Here is an 18,150-nt window from a genome sequence, read left to right as displayed (position 1 = left end):
TTCAATTAGAAATTCACCGTACATAGATAGCAAATTTTAATTTTGTACAAAGACCCCGAAACGTGGCCTATTCAACTCCACAAACCCATAATCCCAAAATAATATTTACATACATTCATCCTGTGTTAATGAGACAAAACAAATAAGACAAACAAACTTACAAATCAAACGATATTGAAAGACTTGTAGGCTGGTTTACAAAACAAGGGAAGAGAGCTTCTCGCCAGCGAAGAATTTCTTCTGTTCGAGGCATCTCTCACTACGACATCCCTGGCAACGCAGGGTCATTTGGGGGGGAGCAGGGCTCTCCCTTCTGCAAATGCGCATGTGCCACGTCAGCCAGAGCCTGAATGAAGGTTGGGTTGCCATTCAGACTTTCGGCGCGCTTGACACCTGGGCTGTTGGCCTCTTCCATGACCTCGAGATCCAGCTCGTACAGGGTCTCAATGTGGTCACTGGTAAAAGCAATGGGGACCAGGATCAGATCAGACTGGCCCCGCTTCACGTACTCCATCACAGTATCTTGTGTCTGTGCACCCAACCAGGCAGATGGGCCGACCTGGGATTGCCAGCACAGACGGTAAGGGTTCTTGAACTTGAGTCGCTGCATCACGGCGTGAACAGTAGCAGCTACCTCTGCAGGGTATGGATCACCTATTGAAATAAGAGTATGTAATTAGAAAAGCTCTCACTTGTGTTTTCTTCGAGGATGGCTTACCTCGGTTGACGACGCTCATGGGCAAACTGTGCGCAGAGAATAGTAGAACGACCTGATCCCGCTTCTCCTCGGGGTATGTCTTCAACTGAGCCTCGATATTTTGCGCAAATGCCTCAACCAATCCAGAGTGAGTCGGCCATCGGTCAATTACACTCCATTGGATTGCACCAGTCGGGTCCACTTCACCATTAGCGCGCTTCCCCTCCAATCGAGTCCGCCATTTCCAAAGCTCATTCAACGAGCTACCAGTGGTGGAGCAGGAGTATTGTGGGTACTGAGTGAAAGCGACAGCACGGCCTCCCTTGCCATTGCCAAATCCATCCTCAAGCAACTGGTTGTACATGGTCTCCGTCAAGGGAGCGGCATAGCGGAATGCGACGTAGGGCTTGTGGGGAGCAGTTTCCGGTGAAATCTTGTCCAAAAGCTTACACATCTCCTCGCATTGATATTCTGACCATTTGCGAATGGGCGAGCCGCCACCGATATCCGCGTACTGCTTTTGGATCTTGGGGGTTCGTCGACGTGCGAGAAGGGGCCCAATGTATGATTGGAGTCGGCCAAGGGGGATAAGATCACCATCTGACTACAGAATCAAGGGATTTATGTTAGAACAGACGCAATTGCTTGATTCATGGTCACAAGGGGAGAGTCTCTGCAGAGTCATCGGTCATAACGTACGAATAGTCTGCTCAAAAAGTCCTCCACTTGATCTGTTGTTGACGGTCCACCCATGTTCATAAACACCATTGCAGTAGGACCCTTAGATCCGGTCGCATCTTGAGTCACTGGGGGGGACGGCCGTTGCAAGGCCGCATCGTTGCTCTCTGCTGTATCCCATGTAACCGCGGCTGGCCGAGCGGAGTGCCGGGGTAGCAGCGTTGCTCCATAGCCAGCGAGGAGCTACTAACTGACTGCGAAATGCCATAATATTAAGCACAACTCCAATTGGATATAGAAATTAGATGGCTGAATCGAGTAAAAAAGATTAGATGAGGTAACTGAGGAGAAAAATCCAATGTGCAAGAAATTCCCTGTGTATTTGCGATCACAAGATTCCAGATCGCCGGAAAGCTTGCGGGCCGCGGATTTGTTTGATCAGACCCAATCATCTCACTTGTAGAGTCAGCGTCAGAGGTCACATGACTTTCGTGTCCCTCTCGCGTCAAACAGAGCAAACACGCTCTCTCGGCGCGTCCAAGGCAGCAATGACGCCACTAGTATTTTGAAAGAGCTAGTTGATCTAATTCTTTCCTTCCTTCTTACACTCACTCACACCTTCTACTAATAATCAACTGAGCAATATGGCTGACGATAGCAATACTCATGAGGAAGAACTCTTTGAGGAAGAGGAGGTTGACGAAACTGTGAGCATTGATCAGCTAGATCTATGAGCTATGTATATACCAGTCAAATGATGAAGCTGACAATTTTCTTTTTTGTTCTTGGATATAGAGCTTTCGAGCTGTTAAGGATGCCGTTCTCTTTGCCATTGATATCAGCAGTTCAATGCTGACCCCTCGTCCCTCTACCAACCCTAAGAAACCGGGTGAGGAGTCGCCAGCGTCTGCAGCTCTCAAATGCGCCTATCACTTGATGCAGCAGCGTATCATATCGAACCCTAAAGACATGATAGGTGTGCTTCTCTATGGAACTCGCTTATCCAAGTCCCATGATGGAGATGAAGAAAGCGGTGCTGACCTCTCATACCCTCACTGCTACCTCTTTACCGACCTGAACATTCCATTGGCCCAAGATGTGAAAGATCTTCGAGCTCTTGCAGAGAACGACGAAGAATTTCGCGAAATTCTCCAGCCATCAGACGAGCCAGGATCTATGGCTAATGTTTTGTTCTGTGCCAATCAAATCTTCTCATCCAGAGCCTCTAACTTTCTCTCGCGCCGACTGTTCATTGTGACCGATGACGATAACCCGCATGCAAACAACGAGCAACTTCGAAAGGCCTCGGCAGTCCGTGCAAGAGATTTGTATGACTTGGGAGTTACGATCGAACTTTTTCCCATTTCTCGGCCAGATCAGGAGTTTGACACCTCGAAATACTACTATGTAAGTGGCCTGGTCAAGTATCCAACGGGCAAAACTGACAAACTTACCATCTCAGGACATAATCTACAAAGCTGAACCCAGTGATGGCGAAGCACCAGTCTATCTTCAGCGAGAGACTAAATCGTCTGCCCAAGGAGACGGTATCGCATTACTCAACTCTCTGCTATCAAGTATTAACTCGAGATCCGTCGCTAAGCGGTCATTATTCTCCAAGATACCATTGGAGATTGGACCAAATCTCAAAATCTCCGTGAATGGATACCTTTTGCTGAAACGACAGCAGCCTGCTCGAAGTTGCTATGTGTGGCTGGGAGGAGAAACCCCCCGAGATTGCCCAGGGTACTACTACTCTTTTAGCTGACGATACAGCACACACTGTTGAGAAATCAGAAACCAGAAAGGCATACAAGTTTGGCGGTGGACAGATCTATTTCACACCTGATGAACTTACAGTATTGAAAGACTTTGGAGAGCCAGTCATTCGAATCATTGGCTTCAAGTCACTCGATTCATTGCCCATCTGGGCTAATGTCAAGCATCCCACGTTCATCTACCCTACTGAAGAAGACTACATCGGCTCTACCCGTGTCTTCTCTGCGCTGCAGCAGAAACTTCTCAAGGACAAGAAGTTGGCTCTTGTTTGGTTCATTCCCCGCAAGAATTCCGTCCCCGTATTGGGCGCCATGATTGCTGGCGATGAGCAGATTGACGAGAACAGCATTCAAAAGCTTCCCCCTGGGATGTGGATTATTCCTCTTCCTTTCGCAGACGATGTGCGGAAAAATCCACCCGGCGCCGATTTTACCCCGGCACCAGAGCCTCTGATCGATACAATGAAGGAGGTACTAGGACAGCTCCAGCTCCCCAAGGGCGTTTACGACCCCGTGAAGTATCCGAATCCATGTAAGTTTCTATCACTTGGTGCTGCATGACCTCCAGGAAACTAACATTTTAACAGCACTCCAATGGCATTATCGCATTCTTCAGGCGATAGCTCTGGATGAAGAACTTCCCGAACAGCCGGATGATAAGACTCTTCCCAAGTATCGGCAAATTGATAAGGTAAGCTTCGGTGATCACCGCCGTGAGCAGATGAATCTAATTTACTTCCAGCGCGCCGGCGAGTACGTTCTCCAATGGTCCGCAGAACTCGACGCACATAGTGAAAAGATGTTTGGGGGAAGTTCTGCCGCAAGGTCAACTCTTGTGAAGCGAGGCCCGAGAGGCAGCACCGAGAGTGATAACCCAGCGAAACGGGTCAAGGTTGAGGATGGTCCCTCCGATGTGGATGCCGAGATCAAGAGAAATATGGAGAAGGGGACTTTGTCGAAGGTAAGTCTTTGCATATCTGGGGCATTCATTCTGCAATTTGATAGCAGTTTCTCACAAGTAGCCTTCTAGCTTACGGTGGCAATCCTGAAGGATTTTCTTACTTCCCATGGCCGTACTGCTGCAGGGAAGAAGGCTGATCTCATCGAACGCGTGGAGCAGTTTTTTGAGGAGAAGTCCTGAGGCGTTGACTTCAGCTTTAGCTGTGCGTAATGAATAACGACTGCCGACTTGTTTCTTTTCTTTCGGTTTGCTTCAAAAAAATGCGTCCATTCCAGTCGAGTTTTTTTGGAATTTCTCATCTGCTATGATTTTCGAATTGGTTGCAATATCTTTCCCCAATTTTCAAGTACTAGCACTTGAGGGCTTCATTTGAGATGGCCCACGTACCTGCCCAGGTAATAGAGTGTAGAAGAAAATTACGGAGTAGAACAGAGCAGAGTAAGGAGAGCACTCAAGTGCTCTATCCAAGTTTAGTAGTATATGTACTCGTAAGATTCAGATGAGATCTACTGAAAGAAAGGATGCTCTATGTACAATTCAAAACAAACTGCCTCATTCCAATGATGTATATAACGCCAGAAATATTGACAACTCCAGACTCTGCTGACTCGGAATCATCACAGTAAATGAAAAGGCGCAGGAATGTGGGTATCGAAAACATCAGCAAGCATGCACGACGCGCAAAACAAAGCACAATATGAGATCGAAACTGATCAAAGACAGGACTCATGCACTTGAAGCTCAAAGTTGAGAGCCCAAGTAGAGACAATATAACATTTGCCTCTGAGCATAGTTCCAGGTTATGGATACTAGTATGAAAAGTCCGGCTCGCCACACTGTCCATAAACCTGACAATAACAAAGCTGTTCATCAGGACAATAAACCGAATTCGCCCCAAAGATAACATGCCACAGATACTCCATCACTCGACCAGATTTCGCATCCGTCAAGTCAGTATCAATAAGCCACTGCCGAATCTTGAGGTAGTCCTCTTTTCGGCCGCATGCGCACTTGCTCCTTCGAAACAGCAAACTGCGCACAACAAGCCGCGGCAATCTGCGTCGGTTTTCGCGCATACCGCTTTCCAGGTTCCTCGATTTCAACCGATGAGGACATATTCAATGGTGGTGTGCTAGTTCCTTCGAACAAATCGTACCAGATTTCCTCGGTGACATGGCTGTTAACACGACTATCGGTCTTGCACCCGGGGTTCCAATTGCAGCGTAGGTTGACGTAGCCGTTTTGTTTGACGAATGGTACCTGGAGGTTACGCATGGCGATAACGTTATCGTGTAACGGGGCGTCGACGTGCCAGGCCATAAAGAATCCTGAGCGGTGGGCGTGTAAGAAAGCAATTGTTGATGGAAGAATGTCATAGTGATCTATCACGTATGTGAGATATGCCATTGCTTCATGACCTTTGTTCATTGGTGTTGTCAGAATTGATTCGTTCATGCGACTTTCTGCAGTTGGGTTGACGATGTAGATAGCTCGTTGCCAGCTAAGATAGTTGTTAGTATGGTTTGTGAGAAGTTGGTCTGATTCATTGAAACGAATATCACATAGATTGGATAATTGTTTCATGATCAAGACTCAAATGTTGGGGCAAGGGTCATTTACTCGGGAAGTTCTTCTTCTACCCAGTTGGTGTACTCCTCTTCTAACTTCGCCATGACGATCACTTTATCACCAGGTATACCAATATATGGTGGTGGCGGTGGGCGTGACCCTGGGATGTGGCGATCTATCCATGTCCACACGAATGAGCCAGCACGATACTGGTTACAGATATCCTGTATATGGGCCTCCAACAAATAGAGGGCGAAGAATAGGACGCATCCGATGCATAGTAAAACCCGAAGTCCACTTTTCATGGTGAAATTAGAAGTTCACAAGCATCAATCGACAGATCCAATTTCCAAATGTTAGAGATGGTCAAGGGTAAGTATAGTAAAACCCTTGATCGAAACTCTGTACATGTAGATACCAATTTCACCTGTAAAGAAGGAAGAACCAGCTATCCATTGGTAGGATGATTATAGTCAGAAGTATAGAAAAGAAATGCAGATCGGACTGGAACGAGAAAACAGGGAATGAACCCAGAAAGAAAGGTCGTTAAGTAGTTTCCACAAGTCGGCTATTTTCCACACATGCAAGTCAAGTTCCACACGTCGAAAGAGTCGATCCCGTTTCAGAAACTGGGCACCTGGGGACTCGGAGCAGATAACCTAAATTACCAGAGGGAAAGTCCCAATGCGTAAGATAGTGGAGCAGTCCCAGGTTCAACGTCAACGGGGACCGCAGCAGGGATTTGGGGCACACGGCAGAGGATCACTTCTGGACCCTGCACTAGGAATAGGTTCACCAGCCAAAAAAAAAAGTCAAAATGGGGAAACAGGCAGCAAGATATAAAAAAAAGTATATTGAAGAGAAGAAATGGGTATAAAAGTTTGGATTACAGCCACCTAAAGACTAAGTACGAAGCCGCGTGGGTAGGAAAGGCATGCCATTCTGCGTACACGTCATTGGCCACTATAGAGGCAATGGTTCAGGGGAGTTAAGACTTCTGCCACTCTAAAATGGAAGAAAGAAGGTCCCGAAGCGGGGCTAACTTTAGCAGGGGACTTGGACCTTTGGCACCCAAAAAGCTTGGCTCAAATTCCTCAAACCCAGAGTCCAGAGTCCCTTAAGTATGGTTACGAAGCAATGTGGAACAGATGTGCTCCGTGTGGAGTATCCGTACTTCGATCACTGCAGAAAAGGGCCGTAAGATCTACAGGAGAACGATAGTCCTATGCACTTGACTCCATCCACAAGAAAGGGGGCTGATACGTATTTTTTTTTTCTTTCTTTTTTTTTTGTCTTATCTGCCTGGGTCGCTTCAATTCTCATAATGATGGAGCCTTGCCTTCTCAGGTTTAGAATGCCACTAATAAGAATGGGATGGACACCATGGGTGCGCACGTGGCGATGGAAAGTCTCTCGCCAAATCAATCCATGTATGTGAGTGGGAAGATGTGGAATCTCGAATAAAGGAACAAAAAACGCGATTGGTGTGGTTGAATAAATGACCGTCGGAGGTACGTAGTTCCCCTCCAGGGCTCCATGAGTGTAAAATGGTATTGGTCAGTTGTTATGAATGTGGAGTGAAACTAGATTAAACCCTCTTGGCAAACCCCATGTTAATGTAGGATTCTCGGTTTAAAGAGCGGTTAGAAAGGTAAAAAAGCGAACAATGCTATCAATGCATCATATCTTCTTCCTTGAGTGGAGGGGACTGTACACACCATGGAGAAGTTTAGGTGCTGACTCTGCCACTAACTGGTGGCAATGCAAAATGGACGATCCCCCCTCGGACCCGATTAAGTGGATATTGTGCACCGACGGGTCTTTACTGCCAAGCGGCCCAAGCCTGTCGAGGGGATTAGCTAGTCTCAGCAGTTTCGAATGAGTTCCGTTGAAAATAGCAGTACTAGTGAAGTGGTGCGTTCATTGGGTGGGCTGAGCTGAGCGCCACTCAGCGATGCTAGCGAGGGATTCGTCTGATTGTGGAATGCACGGTAAGATGGTTGGGGGTGCTTCTTCTGATTTCCGATACATGTCACAAGAAGGCATGTACGGAAGCTCTATAGATCGCTGAGAATCTGCACTGCCTCTTTTGTCATATTTCTTCTAATCTTTAGACCTGCACATGTGGTTTATCTCGTGTAGAGTAACTCTCTAACCAGTTGACGACTGCCCCTCTACAGTACTACTCTCTACCACCACTCTGATATGTAGTAGCACACCCTGCTCTGTACGATATGACAACCCCTGGATAACCCCTGCGGAGCATATACCCATTTAGAGTATTCTATCTCAAGTATGGAGTATATGATATACCGATTGGCCAAGACCAGCAGCCGGGCAGCCGCGTGGCTTTCATCCGAACTTCATCCACGATCAGATTACACCAGTGAGTTCATCTATGTCATACCGGTTTTCATCCCGAACAACTTATTAAGTGGACTCCTGAACAGCGGGGAATAGAACCACAGTAAGCATTGGCAGTCCGGCGGATAACGATTCTTGCGGCTATCATTTGCTCTATGTATCACTCTCTCCACATCGATACCATACAACGCAAGGAGGACTGACGTACGCTCCATGCACATGCATCTGTATGATATTGACGCTCAGTCTTCGCTTTGGCCGCCGGTGAATAAGTAGACCTTGTGGATACCATGTAGTATTTGTGGCAGACCTTATCTCCGAGGTGGATCGTACTATCTCGACTGAGGTGCTCGGAAAGTGCTCGGTGGAGGCAGGGATATAAACTTACTACGCGGCATTGCATCCAGGTAGATACGCATGGATCCGTGCGGCTGGCAACTTCCAGTGGTATACTACTAATAGATCGCACGCGAGAACCTGGAGTTTCTCCGAGTCCATGGGTCCGAGTCCCAAAATTTGAACTTGAATCATGTATCATGATCCATTCCAAATGCTGATAACTGCATGTCACGGTATTTGCTTTGAACTGGATCGATTCCAAGATCACATGTGCATCCACCTATGTGACAGATTTTTCCTGGCAATTTTTGGTTTTCACTTCAGTATTAGTGCTCACCTTCCATTTAGACAAATTTCATCCCATCCCAGTGGTACAAATCCATCCAGCACACCCGTTGCGACCCAATACCCTTGATCGCCCTCACGCTTCATCTCTGTAGCGTCCAGGTTGTGTACAGCCCGCCAAACAGCAATCTCTGACCTCTCCGCAGTCTCTTCTCATATAATCTCGTTTCTCCTTCTTGCTTTTGCCTCAAATGGCGTCCATGCACATGAAGACGGCAGGAAGAACAGACCTTGGTACTTGTTTTCCACCTTCAACGGCCCAGGCTGTTGCTGTACCATTGAGCGATACAACTCATCGATGTGTGGTAATAATATGTCTTCGAGGAACTAGACCACCCTACTAGTAGTTGAAGCCTCATCGTCATCCACAGGAAGTGAAGATATGGAAATCATGCAGATATTTTGTCTGAACTCATTTCACTTCAACTTGAAGTTCAAGTCTTACCAGGTATTAACATTGAATAGTTCGTCCGCGTATATACTAGAACTCCGACCTCTGGAGTCACTAGTATACTCCAGGGGACCTCGGAGCCGCAAGACGATCAATACTATCTAGGTACTACATACTAGTACATGTAGTAAGTATTATCGTAATAATAATGTAAGTTGACGTCTTAAGCTGCCTACTGGCAGGTGGCACAAACTTGAACTTGAAAATAGTACACTTGTATCACATGTGCATATTTAAAATAATGTACATGGACTAGGTAATCAATAATAAGTGAACCATTCAAATGTTCCAAGTCCTTTTGGGGTAAATTCTAGACGACATTTGAATATCATTGATATTCTGTGATGTGCAGTCCGGCTGCCAGTTTTGGTACTCGTAATATGAATCTCACTTTTGATCTTCTTCCTCCTCACCAACCTCCTCGCCTTCTTCAATCGCCTTCTCCCGTAACTTGCGTGCCCTCTCACGCTTTTTCTCGAGCAAGGTATTGAGCTTCTTAGCAACATTAAATACACCCCCAGTGCCCGTCCCGCATGCTGCACAAGAAGGATTCTTCCGGTACCGTTGCAGCGCACAGGACTCACAGAAGTAATGTCCACACTTTGTAATGATCGGGTTCGTGTATGACTTCTCGCAGATAATGCATGCAAATGGAATCTTCTGTAACAGCTCATCTTCCGCCTCGTCCTCGACGGTTTTTTCGGTTCCTCCTCGTTGCGAGACCACCTGACCCTTGAGCTTCTTGCCCTTGGTTCCGATCTCCCACTCTCGATCCAATTCCCATCCTTGCGCATACACCTCACGACTATGAAGGAACACACATGAATCTCCAAATCCACAGTATCCTGTTTGTTTCCAGTCTTTGCACACATCTGGGGCGTAATCCATTGTAGTGACAGTACGGACGTTCGAAGGGGGTGCTTTCACAGGACCGAATTTCTTAGAGGGCGCATCCGGGTTCTTCTGGATGAATGATGTATAGTTTGATGTGCCTTTATATGTGCCGTCAGGGCCAGACTCGGTATCCTGTGGCCGTGCGCGGGTTGATCCTAGCAGGTTGCTCGCACTGAGATCTTCGTCGTACCAGTTTGAGGATTTGGTCGCGTCGTTGCTTGATGTCAATGAGGCGGGTGCTGCAGCAGACGGTTGATCCGCAGCTGGATCTCTCTTAGGGTTGTTGGTAGAGGAAGCTGTAACTGCAACATTCTTGCGTCGTCTCTTAATGCGGCGTCCTTCTTCGTCATCGTCGGAGGTAAAGTCGGAGCCGGAGTCAGAAGCTGGAGGTGGTGTGGCGGCCTTCTTGCGGAAGTTGGCCTTGCCCTTCGCGCGTTTCTTGAAGCCAAATTGGGGAACTGGCTCGGCCTCTGTGTTGTCCGCCATAGCTGATTTTGAAAAAAAGTATAGGTGTGGCGCAAGATGCTAGTGGTCGATTTCGAGTTACAGCGATCGTGGATTTGAGAATAGGAAATAGTTTATTTGCTGTCCCAGTCTCTTCAACTGAGAAATAGCTCGTAAGTAGGTTGTAGTCGTAAAGAAACTAGCTGTAGGTGGGCTTGAAGTATTGAGGAAGAGTCTCGAACATTCAAAAGTTAGGATGACTCAGCGGAAGCAAAATGCAAACAGTGCAAACACCCTCATTGGGAAGAACACAACATTCCAAGTTGAAACACATGTGCACCCGTGGATTTGGACTATAAATATCGATAAGGTACCAGGTACCCTAAATACCCTAGATAAAGATAGGAAAATCAAATCGCGAATATCATAGAGTTTATATGTATTTCAGATATTTTTGAACTGTCACTTTTGCTGCGCTAAATGAAACCTTGCATAGACCCGCAGACAATAGACTGTTTAAATGTCATGATCAATCTGCGAGGTCCACGATCTCAAACACCGGTGTCAATCGGCAATAATACTTACGATCTTCCTTTTCCCTCTTCTCCTCATCTCCTGTTCTCTATTCCCCCATCCCACACGCTCCCTATCTTTCTTTTTCTTGTTCACGTTTTTGATCTCAATTTCCTTCTCTCATAACTTTAATTTTCTACATTGTTTTCCTTTTGTTGAAATTCGGGACCCCGCCGAAGAACGACGTGATATCCCGGCAGATCGTGTGTTGTGGTTGGTTGTACCCTCCACACGCGCCTACTTGTTCTCCCCCCAGCAAGTCTGCACACTGATTCGCCCGGGTCCTCGGTGTTTTTGTTGTCTCCCCCTCTTCTTTCCCACCCTCGCTCCTTCGCGAAGGTTCACGTGTTTCACTTTCTTTTTTTTTTAGATTTTCTTTTTCTTTTTTTTCAAAACCTTACCACGTCGCTTTCTCTTATTTACGTCGGGTTCAATTGATATCTCGTGGTCGCTGGTCGGCTAGGTCATTGACTCAGTGCCGCCCAACGCCCAATCTTCCATTCGAAACGCGCGGCGATCCCCTACGATGCACGTGAACCTCAACATCTAATCATCCGATCAACGCGCGAATCCCGACTTAGTCTCAGCGGCGGCTGTATCCTCCTATACACCTGAGGATTCAGAAGCTGCGTGAGATCTACCTTGAAGTCTTGGGAGAATGACCGCACCAGACACGGGTGCAAATAGCTCACTTACCGCAATGATGGAGGATCCTTTTGTGTCTAGTAATTCCGACGACCTTCCTGCCTCTCGCGACTCTCATCGTTTGCCATCATTTGATACTCAATTATTCAACCTTAATGCCTCCTCGCCTGCACAAGCCAAGCGTGCCCTCGAGACTCGACTAGCCGAAACTGAACGTCAACTTGAACAAGCATCCAAAGTTGGAACCGCCCTCGTCGAACAACAACGGCAGCTCGAGGATCATATCAAGATTCTTGAAAACCAAAAGGATGAAAGCGAGATATCATCGGAATTGCGCCAAAAACTGGCAGACTTGGAGCGCGAGTATGCAGAGACAGAACGGGATACTGCGCGCGCCATTTTGGCACCGAAGCGACTGGCAGGTAGCTCGGATGATCATCTAGGCACCCCCGGCATTGACCCAAAGGTATGTTGAGCGCATACCGATCGTCATTGATCTTCGATATTTTCGATACGAATCTAATGCCTCTTGGAAACAGTCCCCTCTTAACTCCGCTCTCTTCGCCGGACAGGCTACAAATTCCCCAAGCAAAGTCAGCGTCCCATCTCGCAGACAACGAAACCAACCATCCGGCCGCGTACATGATATCGAGTTTGCGACTGAGATCTCCACTTCCTTGCTCAGCCAAGTACGGCAGTTACAGAGTGTTGTGGCAGAACGAGATGAGACCATCAAATCCGACAAGTTGGAGAAAAGTCGAATGGAACTAGAGATTGAAGGTCTTCAACAGCGAGTTCGAGTTCTTGATGACAGTGAACAGCGTTACAAGGACGAGAATTGGTCTCTGGAGACGCAGACTCATGAATTGATGAACTCTGTAAAGGAAGCGAACGAACGGGAAAAGAAGCTCAACGGCACCCTGAGCGCGGCCAATACGGAAAAGAGCTCAGTCCAGCGCGAAGTCGAAGAATTACGGCAGGCAAACTCAAAGCTTTTGGAAGAGCAGGCGTACATCCAGAAAGTCAATGACTCCGAAATCCATCTCCTGCGACGCAACCTGAATGCTGGCGATCTAGAAAAGGCCGCACTTCAGAAGAAACTCGAAGAGTTGAACTCGCAGAACCAAGAGCTCGCTAAGGTGGTTGCAATGCGCATCCGAGAACATGAATCACAAGGCAACCGAGACCTGGCCGATGACAATGACAGCGACGAGTCAGAGCAGAATACTCCGGACAACTCTCCACCACCTTCTCCCAACAAGTTTACTCCCCGACACGGCCACCTGGAATCGGAAACTTTGAAGAGTTCCCTGGGCCATGCCCATCGTATGATTCAGAATCTCAAGAGTACAATTCACCGAGAGAAGACCGAGAAGATCGAACTCAAGCGTATGTTGCAAGAGTCCCGGGATGAGATTGAGCAGCGTCGCCGTGAGACCGCAGCTCCTAACGGAACCTCGACCAAACGCTTGAAGAAGAAGGATGAATCTTTCCGGAAGCCTGCTCGCCCCGACTTGCTGGGTGCTGGCCGCAAAGAGAAGTCGCAGGTTGAGGTTCAAGAAGACACCGACTGGGAGGACAATGCCAGTCAAATCAGCCCGACTCGCTCTACCTCAAATGTCTTTGTTAAGGGTCGACCCGGACGCGCTTCTCCAGACGAGCCCAGTGATGTCTACCAGACCGCCACTGAAGCCGAAGATGGCTTTGAGACCGCTAACGAGCGAGCAACTGCAACTGAGAGCGAGGCCTTCCAGACTGGCGTCGAGAGCATGGCCGATGATAGCAGTGACTCTGCCGATCTTACCGAGACGGAGAACAATGTCCAGACCACCCCTCGCCAGCGTGTTTCTCCTTCTTTGGTGATGTCGAAGGCTCGCGATCGTAATTCCTGGCACAGCTCTGCGTCTACCTCGGATGACGATGACGACCAGGATAGTGGTCATCCTTCCCCCAGCCAAGTTTACATCTCCCGTCCCCGGGTCAAGTCCAAGCGAAGCGTTCTCAGACGCATTCGGCCGTCCGGAGAGGCACCCATGGCCTCCAGCAGCCGACCATCAAGTGCACGTGAGTCTATTGCCTCTCTTGCCGGCAGCTTTGAGCAGGAAGCTCCATCTCAAGAAGGTGGTCAGAGTCTCTTCGCCGAGCTTGCAGAGCTTGAAGGTGGTGAGGAGGAGTACGATGATGAGGAAGCGGGTACTTCTCAGGCCTCAACACCACGCATGCTGGCCACATCTGATTCTCGCCGTCCCTCTGATGCTGTGGCTCTGGACTTTGTGCCTAGACCCGTTATGGTTGATTCTGGTATGATGACGGAGCCTTGGGAGCCCACGGCTCTTGCTAGCGCCACTGTCATTGGCGAGGCTGCCCTTGTTGGTGGTGCAGCTGCCGCTGCCGCCAGCACTGTGTTTGCGAATGCTCCATCGACTCCTAAGAAGGATTCCATTGAGGAGAGTCGTGGAGTCCCTGCCGCTGAGGAACAGCAGACTCCAAAATTGGTCAGCTCAGGAACTCAGTGGACACCATTGAAACACTCTGCTGCTGCTGAAGATGATCATTTGTCAAATGTCCCCACCCCGCCAAAGATGGCCTGGGATGAACGTGTTGTGGAGATTCAGCAAGTTGAAGCGGGAACTCAGGCCGAACCTGAACTACTAGAGCTGGCTATGGCAACGATCACATCTCAGGAAACCCTGCCCACTTTGCCCAAATGGCCAGAAATGGGTATCTCATATATCTCCGGAAATGTGACCGTGCCTGTTAAGCATGAGCCTCCAGTGCCAGAGTTCCCAGAGTTGAATGTATCCTCAATTTCCTCTCAAACGACCGAACCTGTTCGACAAGTGGTTCCTGTGCCAGAGTTCCCAAAGTTGAATGTATCTTCAATTTCTTCTCAAACAACCGAGCCTGTTCGACAAGTCGTTCCCGTGCCAGAGCTTCCGGAGGTGAATGTGTCCTCGATCTCGTCGCAGTTCACTGAACCTCTTGCGGCAATCATCCCTGAGCCGGAGCCCGTCATTCCCATCGAGCCCGTGCGAGAAATACCAGAACTCTCCTTATCGTCAGTGTTCACCTCCTACTCCACTGAACCTGTTCAGGCGCGTCTTCCCGAACCTGAACCAACACCTGTACCCGTTGTCGAGGAGGTACCCATCCCTGAAGTCGGAGTCTCGTCTATCTCTTCCCAACACACACTGCCTATCATACCAGAGCTTCCTGAGCCTAAGGTGATAGAGGTACCAGTACCTGTTGTCGAAGAAAGACCTATCCCCGAAGTTGGAATCTCTTCGGTCTCTTCACAGAATACCGAGCCTATTGTGCCCGAGCTTCCCGAGCCTACGGTGATAGAAATACCGGTTCCAGTGCCTGTTGTTGAAGAGAAGCCCATCCCTGAAGTTGGAATGTCCTATGTGTCTTCGCAACACACCCAACCTATTGTGCCCGAGCTGCCCAAGCCTCAAGTGATAGAGGTGCCAGTGCCTGTTGTTGAAGAGAAGCCCATCCCTGAAGTTGGAATGTCCTATGTGTCTTCGCAACACACCCAACCTATTGTGCCCGAGCTGCCCAAGCCTCAAGTGATAGAGGTGCCAGTACCTGTTGTTGAAGAAAAGCCAATTCCTGAAGTTGGAATGTCGTCTCTGTCTTCGCAACACACCGAGCCCATTGTTCCACAGCTGCCAGAGCCAGTACCTGAACCTACACCAGCTATTCCACAGCTAAACATCTCTTGGCTGGATCTCTCTGTCACGGAGCCTATTACACCCAAGCCAGTGGAAATTGCTCCGCAGCCCCTACCCACTATTACGACCTTGCGCTCGGTGGAAACTCATCCCATCAACTGGGTCCCTCGAGCTATTCCTTCCATGTCCGAGTTTGGCATTCAGACAGACCCGATGGATGAGCCGAAGGCTGCTGCTGGTGTGGCCGTGGCTGTGTTCGAAGATTCCGATTCTAGTGAAGCAGATCGTAGCCGTGCTAGCACTAGTACCAACGAGCAACGGATAAGCACTGGCTTGGCTCTCAGTGATATCTCTGGCAATGCTCTAGACAGACAACTGACCAGCTCTGTCAGCACTGATCAGGGCTGTCAGACCATGTTATCGTCGGCGCAGATTGATCAAATCCTGATCGATCGAGAATCTGCCCGGCCAGTATCGTCCGCTGATAGCAGACAATCAAGGGAAGTGGCTGCTGTTGCAGTTACAGCCGCATCGCCATTCGCAACCCCCAAACTTCGCCCTCGCCCCCAACATCAATCATCTGCCAAATCATCCGCATCCACCACCCCCCGCCGACCAGACACTGCCACTAGCCAGCTCTCTTCTTCTAGCATCCACCCACCATTGCCCTCTGATCACCGCGAGGCGATCTTGGCTGCTGAAAAGAAGTCAGTTGACCTGGCTCCGCCTGTGTCACCCAGTGTCATGGGGCCTCCCCTGGCGCCTGCCTCTGCCTATCGTATGAACTCGCAGACGGCCCCTCGAACCCCCAACGAGCAAGGTACGACGCGTGCTGGATCGTCACGGACCGTGTCTACCCAGCCGCGCATGCGAAGAGGAAGCCAGAGCCAGATGTCCAGACGATCATCGGTATCATCATTTGCATCCGAAATTGAAGAAAGATTTAACTCGAACCCTCACAATGGACTTATGCCCAATGGTCCTAACTCTGATCCCCGCATGATTCAAGCTATCACTCAAACTATGATTGGTGAATACCTTTGGAAATATACTCGCAAGACTGGTTCCGAAGGTATGTCGACGACACGGCATCGCCGGTACTTCTGGATCCACCCCTATACTCGCATGCTGTACTGGAGTGATCGAGACCCCCAGTCCAATGGAAAGAATGAGACTCGCGCAAAGAGTGTTCCTATCGAGGCTGTGCGAGTTGTCGCAGATGACAACCCGTACCCTCCAGGCCTCCACTGCCGAAGCTTAGAAGTTGTCAGTCCTGGTCGCCGAGTACGATTCACTGCCAGTACGAGCCAAAGACATGATACTTGGTACAATGCACTATCTTACCTCCTCGCGAGGGTGGAGAATAACTCCGAAGATAATGACAACAATGTGACTTTGGATGACATTGACGAATTCAATCCTGGGTTCCGATCTGGATCACGCCAAACAGCGCGCATGTCTCTCTCCTCTTATAATAGCCGCACACTCCGTCAACCACCAAAGCCACAGCGAGCTGCTTCGGCCATGTCTATGCGGTCAACAGGGACCCCGGGACGTGCCTCACCTGCTCTCAGCTCCCCGGGTCCCAACTCGGGCCCTCATTCCTCCTTGCAAGTCCCAGAAGAGCGCCAGCGTTCGTCATCTCGGCTCAGCAATATCTTCAACGGTTCCATTCGTAGCATGAAGGGTCGCAGTGGCCAGTCCTCAAGTGTCCATGATGGAAGTGTTCGTGGTCAGGAAAGCATTGAGGATTTTGGACACACACATACAGCCGACGAGCATGACCGACTTGAGAATGTCCGTGCCTGCTGTGATGGCAAGCATGACGTTGGTTCTCTCTCTCGTACGAGTCGATACAGCCCTCGGGTTGACCGCATTCATTCGCATCACTAAAGCGCTCTTTTTTTGTTGTTTTGCATCTTTTTGGGTAATGGTTTGATTGAGTTTGTGGGCAGGTCCTCAAACATAGCACGGCCTGCGGCATCCATATATGGCCACGAGTCTCTTTTTCTTCTCTCTCTTGTTCGATCAACCACTTGTTTGAGTCTTGTCTCCAACTGCATGTCCCCCTTGTGTGGATTATTATGTCGAAATCGATAGATGGCATACAGTTGGACCTCTTGATGCTTCCCCTATTTGAGGGGAATGTTCAAGTCAAGACATGCATCCACCTTATTGGTACTGGTACATTTTTTAACTTGCATTTGGTGTTTTGTTTTGTTTTATCATTTTTTATTCAGACCATCATCTCCTGTCTCTCATTACTCTGTCTCTCTGGCTTTGGATCCCTTCCTGTCAGAATTACCGTCTAACCAGACTCATCTACATTTTCCTTCCTCTCTGTTGATAATCATTGTGTGACCATGTGTCTGATTCCATGGTCCACTCTTACACTCTTTGTGATCACTGTTCTCTTCTTTGCTGTGCGAAAGCACCCAGAACGACCATACTAAAATTTATTAAATTTTATTCCTGTACCAATCAACTTGAAGTTCCGAGTTGTACATTGAAATCATCCTGGTCTATAAACCATTCTACTGAGTATGTAAAGAGTATGCCAGGTGCTTAAATGTAGTAAAGGCCTCTTTTGTTTCTTCCAAGGTTCGATGTCTGGGCTTTTTTTTCCTTCTGTAACCGCGCATAAACCCGTGACGGCACTTGAGAGGGTAGATCACCATCTGGGTAGTCACTATAGGCAAGAAAAGAAAGAAAAGAAAAGAAATCCGGCATGGTCA

At 48.6% G+C, this 18,150-nt stretch overlaps 5 protein-coding genes across 5 annotated transcripts; 2 read left to right on the top strand and 3 right to left on the bottom strand.

The window, feature by feature from the left end:
* Window positions 1-259: 259 nt before the first annotated feature.
* Window positions 260-1,643, bottom strand: N7483_002721 (ferrochelatase HEM15; the record flags this gene model as incomplete). Its single annotated transcript, XM_057086158.1, has 4 exons — window positions 260-654; window positions 719-1,301; window positions 1,397-1,566; window positions 1,631-1,643. The coding sequence occupies 4 exons, from the start codon at window positions 1,641-1,643 to the stop codon at window positions 260-262; spliced, it is 1,161 nt and encodes a 386-aa protein (XP_056952307.1).
* Window positions 1,644-2,019: 376 nt separating this feature from the next.
* akuA (uncharacterized protein) lies at window positions 2,020-4,294 on the top strand (the record flags this gene model as incomplete). The annotated part of the gene is made up of 7 exons (XM_057086157.1): window positions 2,020-2,082; window positions 2,171-2,782; window positions 2,838-3,075; window positions 3,140-3,685; window positions 3,741-3,844; window positions 3,896-4,114; window positions 4,184-4,294. 7 exons carry the CDS (start codon window positions 2,020-2,022, stop codon window positions 4,292-4,294), a joined length of 1,893 nt encoding a protein of 630 aa, XP_056952306.1.
* Window positions 4,295-4,923: 629 nt separating this feature from the next.
* Window positions 4,924-5,988, bottom strand: N7483_002719 (DUF3431 domain-containing protein; the record flags this gene model as incomplete). The annotated part of the gene is given in 3 exon segments (XM_057086156.1): window positions 4,924-5,124; window positions 5,141-5,615; window positions 5,735-5,988. 3 exon segments carry the CDS (start codon window positions 5,986-5,988, stop codon window positions 4,924-4,926), a joined length of 930 nt encoding a protein of 309 aa, XP_056952305.1.
* Window positions 5,989-9,569: 3,581 nt separating this feature from the next.
* Window positions 9,570-10,562, bottom strand: N7483_002718 (U2-type spliceosomal complex subunit CWC24; the record flags this gene model as incomplete). Its single annotated transcript, XM_057086155.1, has 1 exon — window positions 9,570-10,562. One exon carries the CDS (start codon window positions 10,560-10,562, stop codon window positions 9,570-9,572), a length of 993 nt encoding a protein of 330 aa, XP_056952304.1.
* Window positions 10,563-11,751: 1,189 nt separating this feature from the next.
* On the top strand, window positions 11,752-17,308 carry N7483_002717 (putative nuclear migration protein (ApsA); the record flags this gene model as incomplete). Its single annotated transcript, XM_057086154.1, has 2 exons — window positions 11,752-12,204; window positions 12,278-17,308. 2 exons carry the CDS (start codon window positions 11,752-11,754, stop codon window positions 17,306-17,308), a joined length of 5,484 nt encoding a protein of 1,827 aa, XP_056952303.1.
* Between the last annotated feature and the right edge of the window lie 842 nt (window positions 17,309-18,150).

The sequence above is a fragment of the Penicillium malachiteum genome (genome assembly GCF_028827825.1).
Source record: "Penicillium malachiteum strain IBT 17515 chromosome Unknown utg000001l:1.0-8184562.0:1.0-8186909.0, whole genome shotgun sequence".
Classification (NCBI taxonomy): Eukaryota; Fungi; Ascomycota; class Eurotiomycetes; order Eurotiales; family Aspergillaceae; genus Penicillium; species Penicillium malachiteum.
The sequence above is the reverse complement of the archived record's forward strand: the minus strand, read 5'-3'. Positions and strand labels throughout refer to the sequence as shown.